At 41.6% G+C, this 19,892-nt stretch overlaps 1 protein-coding gene across 1 annotated transcript in view; it reads left to right on the forward strand.

Annotated features, from left to right (window-relative positions):
• htr2cl1 (5-hydroxytryptamine (serotonin) receptor 2C, G protein-coupled-like 1) overlaps positions 1–16,906 on the forward strand; it is a 38,069-nt gene extending 21,163 nt beyond the window's left edge. The window contains exons 2-7 of the mRNA XM_057855465.1: positions 10,779–10,883; positions 13,688–14,257; positions 15,203–15,403; positions 15,466–15,735; positions 15,793–15,986; positions 16,047–16,906. Of these exons, the coding sequence (XP_057711448.1) occupies positions 13,912–14,257; positions 15,203–15,403; positions 15,466–15,735; positions 15,793–15,986; positions 16,047–16,580 (1,545 nt within the window). The 5' untranslated portion in view covers positions 10,779–10,883; positions 13,688–13,911 and the 3' untranslated portion in view covers positions 16,581–16,906. The remainder of the gene's footprint in view (positions 1–10,778; positions 10,884–13,687; positions 14,258–15,202; positions 15,404–15,465; positions 15,736–15,792; positions 15,987–16,046) is intronic.
• The last annotated feature ends 2,986 nt before the right edge of the window (positions 16,907–19,892 follow it).

Genomic DNA, 19,892 nt, shown 5'->3' on the forward strand with positions numbered 1-19,892 from the left:
AGGGATTGGCTGCGCTGCCCCAGACCGCCCTCCCTCCCCGGGCTGGCTGGGTGGCGCCCGCGCGGCGTCTCCACTCATCTGCGTGGCTGTCGCGTGTTTGGTGGGGGTCGTGCGCTGCTGGATGTGATTAGATGCCTGGATTTGCGATGGGGTCGGTTGCCGACGGGCTTACACTCACAAGGGATTCACAAGATTACTGGTTTCTAGATCACAGAGCTGATTTGTGTACTGCACAGTCCATCCCTCCCAATCACTTAGCCTATAGCCTCCCCCACCGCCCTCCCCTTCTTTCCCTAGTCAACAGGCCCCCCCACATGGTGTCAACCGGAAATACATATAGCTGACAATAGCACCAACATATTCATAGTTAGTGTAGGCGTTCAATGTATTTCTTGTTGTTGTTTGTGTTTCTTTTCTTGAAGCAATAAAGCTTTGTCATAATAAACAAGGTATGTTGAATGATCACATACTCTCAATGTGGAACATTAAAACTGCTCAGACCAACCGGACGCTTACGACTTCCATTGTGTAGAACAGCTGAACAGGACAGGTTGAAAAATATTTTTGATGGGTGGACGCTTAGTCAGGTGTTTATAGTCTGAAAATTACGGTAATCGATAGCTGCACCCCTACATATCGATAACCTTTTGGGCTACAAAGTCGTTATTATTATTATATTATATATTATATATTATATTATATATTATATATATTGTTATTATATTATATAGTTATATATCACCTTTTTCGATATATTGTTGTACCCTTAATGTAAAACGTTCAAAATCATCATCAGCCCACGAATGTTCAATTAGACGTCTAGCGCCGTCAATGGCAGCCAAAGACGTAGGGAGAAATCATGAGTCACATTTTTGCTCTTCGAGACATGTAGCGCCGGTACCACGCTGGCTAATTTCCAGGAGCGAGAGACGTGATGTCGTAGTTCCGTGCGATGACTCTTTTATTGATTTACAGCACGCGAGGAAAGGGAGGTCGCGCACGGCATGTTAATGAGCCCCGGTTGGCCTCGGGTCTAGAGCGGAGGAGCTCCTCCTACTGCCGCAGGTCCCGCCTCCATCCGCGACCTCCGTCCTTCAAAGCGTGAAGGTCAAATTGGCCCTGTCGCCGTTGGTGAACATACATCAGCGCACAGATTCGCCTGCGGTGGAAGCTGACGTTCTCAGAAGCTTTTATTACTTAGCACCTGCCGCAAATGACGGGGGTCGCATTTAGCGGGTGCGCTGACCCCCATCACCGCTAATGGACGCCTCCGTAAAGCACTAAGGGCTTTATGGCCGGAAAGTTCCGGTGACGCAATCGCCTTGGGTCACCTCCAACGATTTCTCAGCTCTTTAAGCGACGGGTCATCGTCCATCCCGCGAAGTCATCGCACGCCATTGACGACAATAGACGTCCAATTCCTTTAATCTGGGAGGACTGGCTCACATTATAGTGTCACTGACCTAATCCAACCCAAATTCTGAGCCTCTTAAGCAAAATTTTCGTTTAATTTTTTAAATGTATATATTTCCTAACCTTGTTATGTAAATATGTTATTGTCAGGAAACATTTTCTTGATGTTTTCAGATTACTTCAGAAAACCACAGATTTGTCATTCTTAAAAGATAAACGTTAAAATAAAAGCTCAGTCGCTAACAGAGTAGCATTGTACTTTTATTTACGTAAAATTAATGCTAAATGCACGTTTTTTTTTTTTTTTGCTTTTAACCAAAAATGGAAACCGTTTTACGTCCATATGTATGAAGAATTCTGGGATTTAAGCATTTATCCGCAAGAATTTTCACCAGAAAAGCTCTGTTTAAATCACGGGGCCGCTAGCCTTATTCGCTAACAAAATAGCATTGTACTTCAACATATTTATGTAGAATAAACGCGAAATGCAAATTTTTTTTGCTTTTGACCAAGAACAGAGACTGTTTTACGTGCATATCTATGAAGAATTTGGGGATTTAAGCATTTATTCACAAGAATTTTCACCAGAAAAGCTCTGTTTACGTCAGGCGGCCGCTAGCCTCGTTCACTGAGTAGCATTGTACTTCGACATATTTACATAAAATAAACGCGAACTGCAAGGTTTCTTTGCTTTCAACCAAGAATCGAGACTCTTTTACGTCCATATAAATCAAGAATTCGGGGATTTAAGCATTTATTCACAAGAATTTTCACCAGAAAAGCTCTGTTTAAATCAGGGGGCCGCTAGCTATATTCGCGAACAGAGTAGCATTGTACTTCGACATATTTACGTGAACGCCAAATGCACGATTTTTTAACTTTTAACCAAGAATCAAGACTGTTTTTCGTCCATATCTATGAAGAATTCGGGGATTTAAGCATTTATTCACAAGAATTTTCACCAGAAAAGCTCTGTTTACATCAGGGGGCCGCTAGCCTCATTCGCGGACATAGTACCATTGTACTTCGACATATATACGCAAGATAAACGCTGAATGCACTTTTTTTTTTTTTACTTTTAACCAAGAATCGAGACGTCCATACCCATGAATAATTCGAGTATTTAAGCATTTAACAAAAAAAATTGCCAGAAAAGCTCTGTTTAGGAGGCCACAAGCCTCAATTGCTAACAGAGTAGCATTGCACTTCGACATATTTACATAAAATAAATGCTAAATGCAAGTTTTTTTTTTTTTTGCTTTTAACCAAGAATCGAGACGGTTTTACGTCCATATCTATGAAGAATTCAGGGATTTTAGCATTTATTCGCAAGAATTTTGACCAGAAAAGCTCTGGTTACGTCAGGCGGCTGCTAGCCTCAGTCGCTAACAGAGTAGCATTATACTTTGACATATTCACATAAAATTAACGCTAAATGCACATTTTTTTGCTTTTAACCAAGAATCGAGACAGTTTTACGTCCGTATCTATGAAGAATTCGGGGATTTTAGCATTTATTCACAAGAATTTTCGCCAGAAAAGCTCTGTTTTCGTCAGGCGGCTGCTAGCCTCAGTCGCTAACAGAACAGCATTATACTTCGACATATTCACGTAAAATTAACGCTAAATGCACATTTTTTTGCTTTTTACCAAGAATCGAGACAGTTTTACGTCCATATCTATGAAGAATTCGGGGATTTTAGCATTTACTCACAAGAATTTTCACCAGAAAAGCTCTGTTTACGTCAGGCGGCTGCTAGCCTCAGTTGCTAACAGAGTAACTTCGACATATTTACGTGAAATAAACGCAAAATGCACTTTTTTTTTTTTTTTTTTTTTTTGCTTTTAACCAAGAATTGAGGCTGTTTTACGTCCATATCTATGAAGAATTCGGGGATTTAAGCATTTATTCACAAGAATTTTCAGCAGAAAAGCTTTGTTTGAATCAGGGGCCCGCTATCCTCATTCGCTAGCAGAGTAGCATTGTAATTCGACATATTTACGTAAAATAAACGCTAAATGTTTTGGTGTAAGAGCACCAATTTCTGTCTTACATTTAGGACAAACTGGAGAAACATTTTTCCTATATTTAGAGAGACGATTGGGAGCGACATATGCTCGATGTAAAATCTTTAACTGAATCGCTCTTGTTCGGTTACAAAGTTTTTTTTTTTGGCGTTTGTCCAAATGTTGTCCCGCAGTTCCCCAGCTATTTCAACACCAAGTTCCCTCTCCCAGACCCCCTTTAGTGACTCATTTCCCAAAGCTGAGCTATCTCCTAAACTGACATAAAAAGTCATCAGCAGTGTCTTTAAACCGATCCTAGGCGGCTTGCCGAGTTATTGACTTGCTGCCATTTAACAGTTTGTATATCCCTTCATTGCTAGTTGCATCATTGCCTTGTTTTATTCATTTGTCTGCCTCTCACCGTGGTTTTCTGTCATGGTTTTTTTTTTTTTTTGGTAATGGTCCTGTCACGGACCTTTTTGTGTCTCCCTTTTGGACCTTTTTTGTGTCTCCCTATTCACGATAATGTGTTTTTTTTTTGTGTGTGTGTTCAATAAACCCTTTTACACTTGCTTTTATGCTTGCAGTCTGAAGTGAGCCGCATTTTTCTAATCCCGTGGTCAAGCTAGCTGCACTTTCTTTTCAGTTGTGTTTGAATGTTTTTTAAAATGATGTGTTTCAAAATTAGCTGTTTTTTTTATTTTTAGAAAGAGGAACTAACAGTTAGTATCCTCTACTTTCTGGACTATTTTTCTGAAAAATATGGAGTTGATGCACATGATTTGCTTTTCCGAGCCAAGCAAAAATAATGAGGCGGGCCGGATCTGGCCCACGATCCACCAGTTTGACAGACCAGTTAACTCATGACCTGCCATTGACAACAACACAAATCCAATTCATTTGAACTGCTGATTTGTAATGAATTAACTAGGGCTGCAGCTATCGATTATTTTAGTAGTCGATTAATCGATGAACTAGTTAGTTCAAATAATCAAGTAATCGGATAAGGAACATGAAAAATTAAAATACCTGGGATGGGCCTCAAACGATACAAAAAATAAATGAGAATCTATGTACATCAAAAGAACAATTTGCTAACTTACATAGCAAAAGTCCACTAGCTTAAATGCTATACAATGCTAACGTTTTTTTTTTTTTTTTACAATGCTCTAAACAAATGGTTCAGACTCAGATTCCCACAAAAACTGGCTAAATATACCTACAAATTAAATTACGAACGCATTAAAAAACATTAGCCCAAACAAAAACCTAGCTTACGTTGGTCTTAACAGGGAGCAGTTGGATTCAGCCATGTGAAATGAGGCAGACCAGAGGGCAGTGCATCCACCCTAATCAATAAAACTAAATGTAAACACTTTCAAAATAAACCATTACAACGCCACTTCAATTAAACGAATACTCGAAGCAACAAAATTTCATTCGAATATTTTTTATCGATTAATCGTTGCAGCACTAGTATTAACGACAAGAATGCAGTATTTGTCGTCTTAGCGATTAGTAAACGAGCCTTGTTTTGCTTTTGTCGCATCCCTCCTTATGTGCTTTTTATTGACCTTGGCGCGCTGTGGGAACACGTACGCCACCGTTTCGACATTGTCTCCGTTGACTTTGAACTCTCCGCCAACGCCCAGAAAGCCTGGACGCCGGCCAGACTAATGGGACTTTTCATCCGTCTCGTCTTCTCCGAGGAAGATTTAGGAACGCCTTGGTGCTTTTTCAACGGATAAGAGGCTAATTGCCACTCGGAGGCAGCTCGTTTTTATTCCCGGATGAAATGTACGCGGTTTTTTTTGCAATTGAAATGCAACAAAGTACGCGCTTGACAGCGGCGGGAGCTTGATGCTGCCCACTCGAGGGCAGAGAGCACCTTGACAGCCTTACTGACAAGTAGTGATACCATTTTTGGGCTGTTGAAAATGTTCGGATATCAAAGAATTGCGCGTTGTTTGCCATTGAGGCAAAATGAAGACGTTAGCATCAAAGTGTGGCGTCCTCTTCAACCTTGTCGGGCCTGCTGGACTTGAATTTTTTGATGTGGGAACCTTGTTGAGAAAAGAAAGGAAGTCTGAAATTGGATTATTAGCTCATGAGACGTCCAATCCATTTGAAGTCGGAGGGGGGCAGCGAATGGACGTGATGAACTCATTTCAGATCATGGCAGAAGTTTGAAAAGACTTTTCATCGCCCCTACTAGCATGGCCTCGGGGCGGCCATGTTGGCAGGGGCAACATCCACATCAAAAGTCCATAAAATTAAGTCATATCTAGTTTATCGCATCTCATTTTTGTGGTACTGTAAATTCACAGTTATGGATAGGTTCTGGCCAAGGTTGGTGAATAATAGCAGTGGACCTTTCTGACTACTCACACACTCAAAACGATGCATTTTTACTGTACCAATATTTAGAAAACTTGAATTGAAATTCCTACATGTGGACTTTGATCTGGTTACAGGTCACAGTTCACATTTTTGTGGTACTGTAAATCCATAATTTTGAATAAATTCTGGCCAAGGATGGTGAAAATTGGTAGTTGACCTCTCTGACTACTCACATACTCAAAATGATGTATTGTTACTGTGCCAATATTTAGAAAATTTGAATTGAAATTCCTACATGTGTATTTTGATCTGGTTACAGTTTTCAGTTTTGTCGTACTGTAAATCCACAATTTTGAATGAGTTCTAACTAAGGTTGGTGAATAATAATAGTGGACCTCGCTGACTTCTCCCATACTCAAAACTATATATTTTTCCTGGACCAATATTGAGAAAAATTAATTGAAAGTCCTACATGTATACTTTGATGAAGTTACAGTTCTCATTTTTGTTGGACTGTAAATCCACAATTTTGTATCAGTTCTGGCCAAGGTTGGTGAATATTAGTAGTGGACCTCTCCAACTACTCACATACTCAAAATGATGCATTTTTACATATTTTTATAAAATTTGAATTAAAATTCCTACATGTGAACTTTGATCTGGTTACAACTTACAGTTCTCATTTTTGTGGAACTGAAAATCCACAATTTTGAATAGGTTCTGGCCAAGGTTGGTGAATATTAGCAGTGGACCTCTCTGACTACTCACATATTCAAAACGATGCATTTTTACTGTAGAAATATTTAGAAAATTTGCGTTAAAATTCCTACTTGTGAACTTTGACCTGGTTACAGGTTACAGTTCTCATTTTTATGGTACTGTAAATCCATAATTTTGAATAAAGTTCTGCCTAAGGATGGTGAATATTAGTAGTGGACCTCTCTGACAACTCCCAGACTCAAAACTATGCATTTTTACATAACCAATATTTAGAAAATTTGAATTAAAAATCCTACATGAAGACTTTGATCTGGTTACAGGTTACAGTTCTGATTTTTTTGGTACTGTAAATCTGAAATTTTGAATAATTTCTGGCCAAGGTTGGTGAATATTAGTAGTGGACCTCTCTGACAACTCCCAGACTCAAAACTATGCATTTTTTACTCAACCGATATTTAGAAAAACTAAAAGTCTTACATGTATACTTTGATGAGGTTACAGTTCTCATTTTTGTGGTACTGTAAATCCGAAATTATGAATAAGTTCTGGCCAAGGTTGTTAAATATTAGTAGTGGACCTCTCTGACTACTTGCATACTCAAAACTATGCATTTTTACTGTACAAATATGTAGCAAATTTGAATTAGAATTCATACATGTAGACTTTGATCTGGTTACAAGTTACAGTTCCCACTTTTGTGGTACTGTAAATCCAACATTTTGAATAAGTTCTGGCCAAGGTTGGTGAATATTAGTCGTGGACCTCTCTGACTACTCACAAGCTCCAAACTATGCATTTTTACTGTAGAAATATATGGCAAATTTGAATTAAAATTCCTACATGTGGACTTTGATCTGGTTACAAGTTACAGTTCTCATTTTTGTGGTACTGTAAATCCACAATTAGTGAATATTAGTAGTGGACCTCTCTGTTGCTGGCTGGATAGATTCGAACAACGTCCATGAAGTGAGCCGGTCTTTCAATGACTCCAGGGCCACTGCACTCGCCCCAATCCGCCCCTCCTGTAGTACAAGTGTAATTAACTTCACTTCATCAATAGACTGAAACATCACTCAATGTGTTGAAAGTATACGGACGAATGAATGATTTTAGTATATTTTTTTACTATTGACTAGGTGTCCAACCCATTCAAAACGGGACAGGTGGCAGCCAATGAACGCATCTCTTTTCAAGTGTGCGCACAGTCGTCAAGGACTTGTTGCTGCCGTCAAGGTTGTGTAATTGAAAGGTCGTGCGTCATCCTAATGTGATTTTGTAATCTTTTCCTCGACGTCGTGTTTGCTCTGTCACCTCTCAGATGAATAATGTGTTGTCTTATCGCGTCAAAAGTTCTATTTTCTCCCTTTCCGGCTCGGCGAATGTCAGTCAATCTTCAGTGGAACGGTTTTCTCAGTTCAAATGGATTGGACATCTACTAGTGATAAACTCAGGACTAGCAGTAAACTAGATTTGAACCAGCTTTTAACTTGTTGACTATGATTGATGGCTCTAGACGCTAGGGATGGGAAATTCTGAGTAGCTCAGGATACGATACAAATGTAAAATTCTCAGATTTTATGCTAGATGCACAAAAAGGTTTAAAGATGGCTCACCGAGAACAAGTTGACAAGTAGACAGCGATCAAACAAAGGCGAAACAGACTCAGGCGAGGAGGCGGACTCGTTTTAAGGTCACCATATGAGAAGTCGACAAAAGGTTCCCGAGAAAAAAAATGAAAACGCTTAGTTAAACATTTAGTCTTTTGAAGGCTCTCGCAGGGCGGGCTGTGGGCAGGAGAAAGGATGTGTTTAGGATTATTGTCTGTTTGTGGATTGGACAGGAGGATTCGGGAGTTACTGTTGTCCGGGCAACGAGGGTTGTAGATTTTGCCACCTCATCGTCAAAGGGGCTCTTGGAGGGTTGTCAGTCGTATTGTCAGTTGGATATCGGGCGTTCTCTGGTGCTCCTTGTGTTGGGACAGAGCGTCCCGCCATTTCTTCTGGACTGTCCGGAAGAACTGATTGCGAGAGTTGGTGCGTCATGACGCAAACGTTGGGCTTCCGTGATAATAAGGTGTCGTGTATCTTTTATGCCCCATATTATGCTTGTTTTCCTTAAACTCTGTTATAAGTGCTATTTATTTTGTATCGGGTGTGTTAGAATAATACAAACAGTAAATACGAGAAACGATACTATTCCCTGGTTAATGATATTAAGTGTGTTAGAGTAATGCAGACAGACGGTGCCTGCGAGAATCATTATGAACGTAAAACAGACTAGATTCCTGGTTAAAAGCAAAAAACGGGGAGTTATCATTCATTTTACGTTAATATTTCAATAAAAAGATACAGTATTGTGTAATCCAACATGGCTGCTGTCACAAAACAAAGAGCTATTTACACAAAACTCTAGTAAATAAATGCTTAAATCGTGGAATTTCTATAGATATGAACGTAAAACAGTCTAGATTCTTGGTTAAAAGCAAAAAAAAAAAAAAAACGGCCAGTTATAGTTCATTTTACGTAAATATTTCAGGTCAAAGTTACAGTATTGTGTAATCCAACATGGCTGCCGTCACGAAACAAAGAGCTTTTTAAACTGAAAATTCTTGTAAATAAATGCTTAAATCGCAGAATTTCTATAGATATGAACGTAAAACAGTCTAGATTCTCGGTTAAAAGCAAAAAAATTGGCAGTTATCATTCATTTTACGTAAATATTTCAAGTCAATGTTACAGTATTGTGTAATCCAACATGGCTGCCGTCACGAAACAAAGGAAAATTCTTGTAAATAAAAATGCTTAAATCGCGGAATTTCTATAGATATGAACGTAAAATAGTCTGGATTCTTGGTTAGGAGCAAAGAAAACGGGTAGTTATCGTTCATTTTACATAAATATTTCAAGCCAAAGATACAGTATTGTGTAATCCAACATGGCGTCACGAAACAATGAGCTTTTTAAATTGAAAATTCTTGTAAATAAATGCTTAAATCACGCAAAATTCTATAGATATAAACGTAAAACAGTTTAGATTCTTGGTGAAGAGCAAAGAACGGGGCAGTTATCATTCATTTTACGTAAATATTTCAAGCCAAAGTTATGCAATTGTGTATACCGTAGATACAAAATCCAACATGGCGGCTGTCACAAAACAGACCGTTTTTAGTTGGAAATTATTTTGAACAAATGTGTAAATCCCGGACTTTCATTTTGGAAGATATGAAGATAAACAGTCTAGATTTTTGGTTAAAAGCAAAAAAACGGGCAGTTATCATTCATTTTACGTAAATATTTCAAGCTAAAGTTACGCTATTGTGTATAGATACAAAATCCAACATGGCGGCCATCATAAAACAAAGAGCTTTTTAAGTTGAAAATTATTGTAAATAAATGTGTAAATCCCAAAATTTCTATAGATATGAACATAAAACAGTCTAGATTATTGGTTAAAAGCAACAAAAAAAAACCGGGGCAGTCATCATTAATTTTACGTAAATATTTCAAGCTAAAGTTACCCTATTTTTTCCCATTCATTTAATTGTATTCACAACGTTTCGAAGTGCATGCATGGTGCTATTTAATATAATAATTATCTTGAATCCTCGACCAAATCACTCTTAAGACACTCCTGCCTGCTATATGCATCAAAACATTAGTCCTATTTCCACCTAAATCCGGCGTTAGAACGCAGTGTGTTTGAATTTATCACAGTGAAAGCCAACTCGGCGTTCTGCCTGGGCGCAATTAGGGAGCTGTCTTTGCAACTGATGGTGGAGTCTGTGTTAAATATGCTAGCATACGTTAGCGTTTCTCTATTGTGACGTATTTTACTAACCTGGGCAGGGCGAATGAACTACTCATACTACTACTACTGACAAAACTATTTCAGTTGACAGCAGAAGGGTGAAAAGGCACTAAAAAAAGTTTCGTTTGATTGTGAGTCTTGGCACAAAGCCAAAAATGTTGTCACAGATTGTTAGATGCAACACATTTAAAAGTAGCTGACACACTCACAAGGTAAATCCCTCGGCAGCGCAGTGGCGGTGTAATGGCATTCCATCTGTGCGCTCCATTAGGTGACCGGCCGCCTAGCTTAGCGCTGACGGAAAGCTGACCTTTAACCTGACATGTTCCTCCTACATTACCGCTGTCAGCGGCGCTTGTTAGCATTTATGACATTACATGCTAGGTTAGGCCCGTCATGTTCTGTCCGAACCCTTGTAAAACCACGACTCGAGTGTCGAAAGGCAATCTATCAAGCGATTCTGCAACCGGGCTTTGCTAATGTCCCGGCAGGCACGCTTCGTATCCCGCCGATCCGGAAACGTGGACCGACAGATGACGGAGGCTGCGGCCGGGCGACGACGGGAAGGCTCGCCGATAGCGGCCACTCCTCCCGAGGTAAGACGCTAAGCCGAAGCCTGTAAACCGAAGCTGTCCTCACTGTATTATGAGATTTTTACACTAAAACATATCAACCGCTAACACTTTATTTGACAGCGGCATCATAAGACTGTAATAAGACCAAATGAACCCTCATGAAGCTTTGAACAAATTGGCTGCAAAGCTTCATTGCTTCAACAAGCTTTATTTGGCCATCGCCGCCCCCTGCTGTCAACACTGTTGTCATCCAACATAACTCCTAGCATGCATTGCAGTGCTACAAATGTGAATGTTGGATTTAACATTTATTCACATAATCATATGTGGACATTGCATTTTTCATCATAAGACAAGTTCTTTTTCCTTTTTTCAGTGAATGCCATTGAATAGTTGCACATCTGGAGAATATATGCGGGTGCTAGCAAGATGGGGGAGGGAGAGACCCTCCCCAGTGAGAAGGGAGGAAAAAGGCTATGCACAGGGAGGCTGGAGGCATTTTTTTCTTTGTCTCCTGGTACCATTATGTCTTGTCTTTTCTGTTTGTCTGTCTTTAAGTGTAAATTCTTTGTTCTTTTTTATTCCCGAATTCTGTGTCATCATCTCCTGTTCGTTATAAGAATAAAACAACCTGTAACAAGGAAAAATCGACTTTTCCTACATGAATAACAAATCAAATTTCATGTTCTGTGCTAATTATTTCTTCAGTTGCTGTTCTAGTTGTTTCATGAATTGCTAGTTATGGAATTTGGCAACACTTTATTTGACAGTGGCGCCATGAGACTGTCATAAGACCGTCATAATTATGACACGACACAACCATGAGCATTAATGAATGCTTTTGACAGATGTCATCCGTCAAATTATCGTCCTTTTGAATGGATGTAAAAGATCCGAGCTGGACATGAATGGAGTTAGTGACATAATTTGCCGGATGACACATAATGACATCTGTCATTATTAGCATTCATTAATGGCTACGATAATGCCATGTCATGATTATTACGGTTTTACGGCAGTCTTATGATGCCGCTGTCAAATTAAGTGTTGCATATTAACCCAAATAAATGAAAAAATAAGACGCACTGGACTATAAGCCACAGGATTCAAAGTTGGGGGGAAAAGTAGCGGCTTATAGTCCGAAAATGAGGGTAATTATGATGGTCTTATGACAGTCTTATGGCGCCACAGTCAAATAAAGTTTTACCAAATACCATAGCAAGCAATTAATGAAACAACTGGAACAGTAACTGAAGAAATAATTAGCACAGAACATGAATTTTGATTATTTACATCTGTAGTGCTGTAATGCATGCTAGGAGGCACGTTGGACGACAACAGTGTTGACAGCAGAGGTTTACTATCACTCCCAAGGGAGCAGTGACGGCCAAATGAAGCTTCTTGAAGCAATGAAGCTTTGCAGCCAATTGGTGCAAAGCTTCATGGTGGTTCAATTGGTTTTATGACAGTCTTATAGCGCCACTGTCAAATAAAGTGTTACTTTATACCATAACTAGCAATAATAACACAACTGGAACAATGATTGAAAAAATATTTAGCACAGAACATGAATTTTGAATGTTATTGACATCTGTAGCACTGAAATGCATGCTGGGAAGCATGTCGTACGAGAACAGTGTTGACAGCAGGTGGCAGTAGATGTTGACTATCTCCCCCAAGGGAGCAGTGATTGCCAAATGAAGCCTCTTGAAGCAATGACGCTTTGCACCCAATTGGTTCAAAGCTTCATGGTGGTTCATTTGGTTTTATGACAGTATTATGGCGCCACTGTCAAATAAAGTGTTACTTTATACCATAACTAGAAATAATGACACAACTGGAACAATAACTGAAGAAATAATTAGCACAGAACATGAATTTTGATTGTAATTTACATCTGTAGCGCTGCAATGCATGCTAGGAGGCATGTTTGACGACAACAGTGTTAACATCAGATAGCAGCAGAGGTTGACTGTCTCCCCCAAGGGAGCAGTGATGGCCAAATGAAGCTTCTTGAAGTAATAAGACCAAATGAACCACCATGAAGCTTTGAACCAATCGGCTGTAAAGCTTCATGGTGGTTCATTAGGTCGTATGACAGTCTTATGATGCCATTGTCAAATAAAGTCTTTATCGGTTCATATCTTCAGGTGTAAATATCCCATAATACAGTGAGGACAGCTACGGCTAATAGTCCAGTGCGGCTTATCAATTAACAAATGCCGTTTTCGTGTCAAATTTGGTGGGTGGCGGCTTGTAGTCAGGTGTGCCTTATAGTCCAAAACAATATGGTAATCCTTCAGATAATATACAGAAATCCCATTCTACAAATGGTAATTAACCTTACTGGTGTTGATCCCATCCATCCACACTTTTGTTTCCTACACATGTCCTTAAATGGTCAACAAGCGAGCGAACAGTCTCGCCAATCTTCGCAACTTGATACCATTTTTTCCCCCCCGAGGTATAGTTCTGTCCGCCATCCGTCTGCGGCAGACTGAGAAAAGGCTCCGGGGATTAAAATCTTCACACGGCTCTGAAATCACCTTCAGAAGGTGTTAACGGTAAGACGGAGCGAGGCGGGACGGGGTGGAGTTCACCTTCCTCCTCCGCAACCAAGGGGCAGATAAAAGGTCGGTGAAGATGAGGGATAAATCACTACTACCTCTGCAAAGATGACAGTGGGAGGCAGTGAACATGATTCACTTCTCATTGCGCGTTCGGATTTTTCGAAGTTTTCGACTTCCACTTTCAGTTGCTGAAACTTAACCAATTGAATTGAAAAACGTTATTCTTTAAGAGCATTGTCCTCCTTCTTTCACCAGGTCCTCCCAAGCCAGAAGGAGGAGACCGCCGGAAACTTGGAAACATCATGGCACGAACACTTGTCGTGCAGTTTTAGGATTCGGATGGAGAACTGCCAAGCTGGGACCTTTTTGGCCCGGGACTCGGACTTGAAATGAAAAATCTCAGTTCCTTCCAAAGAGGTCAAGTAAGTCTCCCTTGATGCCCCACCGACCTCCGAAGGGTTAAGGCTCTGTCGTCGGGGATGGGCGGCCCGCCGACAGCTCCCCTGGGCGCTTTCGGCACAACCGCCGCCTCCCCAGAGGGGGCGGACTGGACTTCCTGGCCGGAATTCAACCAAAGCTTGACGGGGGGCGATGCTGACAACTCCACGCAGGAGGTGGTGGCCAGTGAGGAGAAGAACTGGCCGGCCCTGCTCATCCTGGTCATCATCGCCCTAACCGTGGGTGGCAACATCCTGGTCATCCTGGCTGTGTCGCTGGAGAAGAAACTCCAAAATGCCACCAATTTCTTCCTGAGGTCCTTGGCAGTGGCCGACATGCTGGTGGGCATCCTGGTAATGCCCATCTCTCTCATCAACATCCTCTATGGTGAGTCCGCCACCCAGCAGGGCCGAGAACCAAAAGTGGTATTTAGTATGTGGCAAAATTGATTTTGCCATGTGTCATTTTTTTGCCATCTGGCATATTTTTTTAACATGTGGCAAATTGGATTTTTTTGCCACGTGACAAAATTGACTTTGCCATGTGGCATTTTTTGGATTTTGCCATGTGGCATTTTTTTTACATGTCGCAAAATGGATTTTGCCAGTGGCATTTTTTTTTCTTTTTTGCCATGTGACATATTTTTTTCCACGTGGCAAAATTTATTTTTTCCATGTGGCATTTTTTTGCCATGTGGAATTTTTTGGATTTTGCCATGTGGCATTTTTTTTACATGTCGCAAAATGGATTTTGCCAGTGGCATTTTTTTTTTCTTTTTTGCTATGTGACATTTTTTTTCCACGTGGCAAAATTGATTTTTTTCCATGTGGCATTTTTTTGCCATGTGGCAAAATGGATTTTGCCATGTGGCATTTTTTTTTGTTTTTTGTTTTTGCTACATGGCAAAAAATGCCACATGGCAAAATCCGTTATGCCACATTCCAAAAAAATGCCACAGGGCAAAATCAATTTTGCCACATGGCAAAAAATTCCACATGGCAAAAAAAAAAGCAACATGGATAAGTCCATTTGCTACTTGGCAAAAAAAAAAAAAGCAACATGGCAAAATCCATTTTGCTACTTAGCAAAAAATGCCACATGGCAAAATCCGTTTTGCTACATGGCAAAAAAATGCCACATGGCAAAATCCGTTATGCCACATTCCAAAAAAATGCCACATGGCAAAATCAATTTTGCCACATGGCAAAAAAAAAGCAACATGGATAAGTCCATTTTGCTACTTGGCAAAAAAAAGAATCCCTTGCCGCCCCGGCCTGAGTCTGCCGGTTTGATTTTTGACCTCCCGTGGCTTTTTTTGTCCTGTCGAAGCAGACTACGCCTGGCCCCTGCCCAGTGCTTTGTGTCCCATCTGGATCTACCTGGACGTGCTCTTCTCCACCGCCTCCATCATGCACCTGTGCGCCATCTCTCTGGACCGCTACGTGGCCATCCGCAACCCCATCGAGCACAGCCGATTCAACTCCAGGACCAAAGCCATGATGAAGATTGCCGCCGTCTGGACCATTTCCATAGGTCAGTCTTAACAGTTAAAGACAAGATAAACCTTTAGAAAACTTACCATTGGTGTCACGCAGGCGTCTCCACACCAATCCCGGTGATCGGCCTCCGCCACGAGGACAAGGTGTTCGTCAATGGCAGCTGCGTTCTCAATGAGGAGCGCTTCATCCTGATCGGCTCCTTCGTGGCCTTCTTCATCCCGCTGGTCATCATGGTGGTCACGTACGGTCTCACCGTCCAAGTGCTGCAACGGCAGGCCACCGTCTTCCTATGCGAGGCCAAGTCGGCATCCCAGCAGCCTTTGCGGCCCCCGGCCCACACCGCCGGCTCGGACATCCACGCGACAGGTGAGCTCCCAGTTTAGCCAGGTGCGATTGTGACCTCTAAGATGGTCCTCTGAACAGATGTCAAACCGACGTCAGAGCCGGGTCTGCTCTTGAGTGTCTCCGCGTCCGAGTGTGTGGGCATTCTTCCTGGCTCCGAGGCAACGTCTCAGCTCAGCTCGCCGGCCGCCGGGCCCGGACGCGGTGACGGCGCCGCGTGCCACGGTCGACGCGGGATGATGCAGGCCATCAAGAACGAGAGGCGGGCCTCCAAGGTGGGTTGTACTCCTAAAATTCTACATCTACTTGTTTTCATATGGTTTGTCCACCCACAGGTATTAGGAATTGTCTTCTTCCTCTTTCTCATCATGTGGTGTCCGTTTTTCATCACCAATGTCACCTTGGTGCTGTGTGGAGGCGCCTGCGACGAGTCCCTGCTGCATGAACTGCTTAACGTCTTCGTGTGGGTGGGCTACATCTCATCAGGGGTCAACCCGCTGGTCTACACACTCTTCAACAAGACTTACAGGAGAGCTTTCTCCAGCTACATCCGCTGTCGCTACAACGCCGGCGCCAACGTGGCCGGGGCCGGGCAGGCCTTCAAGAACCCTCTGGCTCTGCCGCCGCCCCCGTCGTCCTCGCACGCCGTTACGCCGCCGGACAGCCGTAGCAAGGCCAATACGGAACGGAGCCGAGACGGCGACTGTCGAAACGGCGGACGGACGGGCCCGGAGGACAGCTTGGACCGAACCGGGGGTGGTGTGGCGCCCCTCCTTGGGGGGGCGCTCTCTGAAACAGAAACTGAAGAGCAGGAGCTGTCGCTTATCAGTTGCAGCCCCGCCTCTACTGTCCATACCAGCAGCGTGTGACGCTTGTAAGGAATGTAGGACAATTGATGGTATCGTGGCGCCCTCCAGTGGCCAAAAGGAGCTTTTTAATACAAGAAACCGCTTCATTAAGGAAGTTCATGAAATTCTTAGACACATACCCCATATATACAATATATAGAAATATATATACACACACCTACATGCACATTGTTAAATCCACAGATCCTGAACTGCAGATATTTGGGGATCGCCTGTATATATGTAGCTATATGTAAATATACAGTCTATATGTATATATGTACAGTATATGTATATTTGTGTGTGTGTGTATATATGTAGAAAATATAGAAATACAGTGGGGCAAATAAGTATTTAGTCAACCACTAATTGTGCAAGTTCCCCCACTTAAAAATAGAGGCCTGTAATTGTCAACATGGGTAAACCTCAATCATGAGGGACGGAATGTGGGGAAAAAAAACAGAAATAAGAATTTATTTGTAAATCAAGGTGGAAAATAAGTATTTGGTCAATACCAAAAGTTCATCTCAATACTTTGTTATTTACCCTTTGTTGGCAATAACGGAGGCCAAACGTTTTCTGTAACTCTTCACAAGCTTTTCACACACTGTTGCTGGTATTTTGGCCCATTCCTCCATACAGATCTCCTCTAGAGCAGTGATGTTTTGGGGCTGTCGTTGGGCAACGCGGACTTTCAACTCCCTCCACAGATTTTCTATGGGGTTGAGATCTGGAGACTGGCTAGGCCACTCCAGGACCTTGAAATGCTTCTTACGAAGCCACTCCTTTGTTGCCTTGGATGTGTGTTTGGGAACGTTGTCATGCTCAAAGACCCAGCCACCTCTCATCTTCAATGCCCTTGCTGATGGAGGGAGATTTTCACTCAAAATCTCTTAATACATGGCCCCATTCATTCTTTCCTTTACACAGATCAGTCATCCTGGTCCCTTTGCAGAAAAACAGCCCCAAAGCATGATGTTTCCACCCCCATGCTTCACAGTGGGTATGATGTTCTTCATATACAATTCAGTATTCTTTCTCCTCCAAACACGAGAACCTGTGTTTCTACCAAAAAGTTCTATTTTGGTTTCATCTGACCATAACACATTCTCCCAGTCAGTCCTCTTCTGGATCATCCACATGCTCTCTAGCGAACCGCAGACGTGTACTGGCTTCAGCAGGGGGACACATCTGGCAGTGCAGGATTTGAGTCCCTGGCGGTGCATTGTGTTACTGATAGTAGCCTTTGTTACTGTGGTCCCAGCTCTCTGTAGGTCATTGACTAGGTCCCCCTGTGTGGTTCTGGGATTTTTGCTCACCGTTCTTATCATTTTGACGCCATGGGGTGAGACCTTGCATGAAGCCCCAGATCGAGGGAGATTATCAGTGGTCTTGTATGTCTTCCATTTTCTAATCATTGCTCCCACAGTTGATTTCTTTACACCAACTGTTTTACCTATTGCAAATTCAGTTTTCCCAGTCTGGTGCAGGTCTACGATTTTGTCTCTGGTGTTCTTCAACAGCTCTTTGGTCTTGGCCATAGCGGAGTTTGACTGACTGAAGTTGTGGACAGGTGTCTTTTATACCGATAATGAGTTCAAACAGGTGGCATTAATACAGGTAATGAGTGGAGCCTCGTTAGAAGAAGTTAGACCTCTTTGACGGCCAGAAATTTTGCTTGTTTGTAGGTGACCAAATACTTATTTTCCACTCTAATTTGGAAATACTTTAAAAATCAATGTGATTTTCTGTTTTTTTTTTCCACTTTCTGTCTCTCATGGTTTAGGTTTACCCATGTTGACAATTACAGGCCTTTCTAATCTTTTCAAGTAGGAGAACTTGCACAATTGGTGGTTGACGAAATACTTATTTGCCCCGCTGTATGTGTACACAATACATATAATGTGTGTCCTACATACAGTCAGTCTTCCTGAGAGATGATTGAGTCTAGGCGACCTCTGACCTCTGCCCCGCCGGCTAGCAAGCATAGCTAGCTAGTATCATCAGTCAAAGCCCCTCCAAACAGCCCCAAGGGGGACGTTAGCTAAATCGTAATTGTGTGAAAAAGATATCCCGACGTTTCAGAGAAGCGTAATCACGCCTTCGGCGAGGTACCGAACTCATCTCTCCGCCATGTGAAAGAAGATCCTAAATGAAGTTGTTTAATCATCCGAGAAAATCTTTTTGTGTGCGTCGTTGTCCAAATGTGAAGAGGGTGCATGTGTGTCCTTGGATTGAAGCTCGCAGCAGACTTTTGGTTGCTAAGCAACAACGTTTCATAAAGGACTAAGCGTATTGTTGTCTTTCAAAGTGCTGCGTGAACGATTTGAGCCCCCACATCCTTCCAGAAGTAAGAAAAAGCAGAAAATGAAATAATATCACAGCCTGATTTCGAAATACCGAATCATGGATGAATGAGCATGGGTTCACTTTGTTCAAATATATCCTCAACTCTGCGTGGAAGTCAACAGCAGGGTTGTTCATGGATTAAAAAAAAGTAGAAGTGCAACAAATAGGTCTTTTTTTGTCTTTTGTCCAACACCCACACCCCCTCGCCAGGAGAGCGCTATATTCGGCTTATTGCCCTCTTCGTGTGCCCGGTGTTCTGTCAAATTTTTGTTCAAAATGGCCGTGAATACAGCGATTACAAAGTAAACACTACAAACTTTCTTTAGATAAAGGAATATTTACATATGTTTAATCATGGACGGACATGTAGAAAAGTTCTCCTCAGACACATCCTGCCTTGTTAGCTGCACACAACAACTGCACGCAACTCTCTCACTGTTTACGTCTTCGCCGTGTTTTTAAGCATTAATTTACGCCATATTGTGTTGACCATGTGGCAGCTACGCGCCAGGCCTGCAAAAATGTCATATACTAAATATGACTATACAAAGTCAATTTTGCCATATACCAAAAAATGCCATTTACAAAGAAAAATGCCAAACACCAAAAGCTTTTTCCCATTTACCAAAAAATGCCATATACCCAAAATTTCCATTTACCAAAAGCTTTTTTGCCATATACAACCATATGCAAAAAAAAAAAAAAGCCAAATACCAAAAGTTTTTTTCCCATGTACCAAAAAATGCCATATACCCAAAAATTGCCATTTACCAAAAGCTTTTTTGCCATATACAAAAAAATGGCATATGCCCAAAAAATGCCATATACCAAAAGCCATATACAAAAAAAGCCATTTTGCCTTATATCCAAAAAATGCCATATACCAAAAGCCATATACAAAAAAAGCCATTTTGCCTTATATCCAAAAAATGCCATATGCCAAAAGCCATTCTTTCATACACCAAATATCATTGTAAATGAATG

The sequence above is a fragment of the Corythoichthys intestinalis genome, chromosome 13, assembly GCF_030265065.1.
Source record: "Corythoichthys intestinalis isolate RoL2023-P3 chromosome 13, ASM3026506v1, whole genome shotgun sequence".
In the NCBI taxonomy this organism is placed as follows: domain Eukaryota; kingdom Metazoa; phylum Chordata; class Actinopteri; order Syngnathiformes; family Syngnathidae; genus Corythoichthys; species Corythoichthys intestinalis.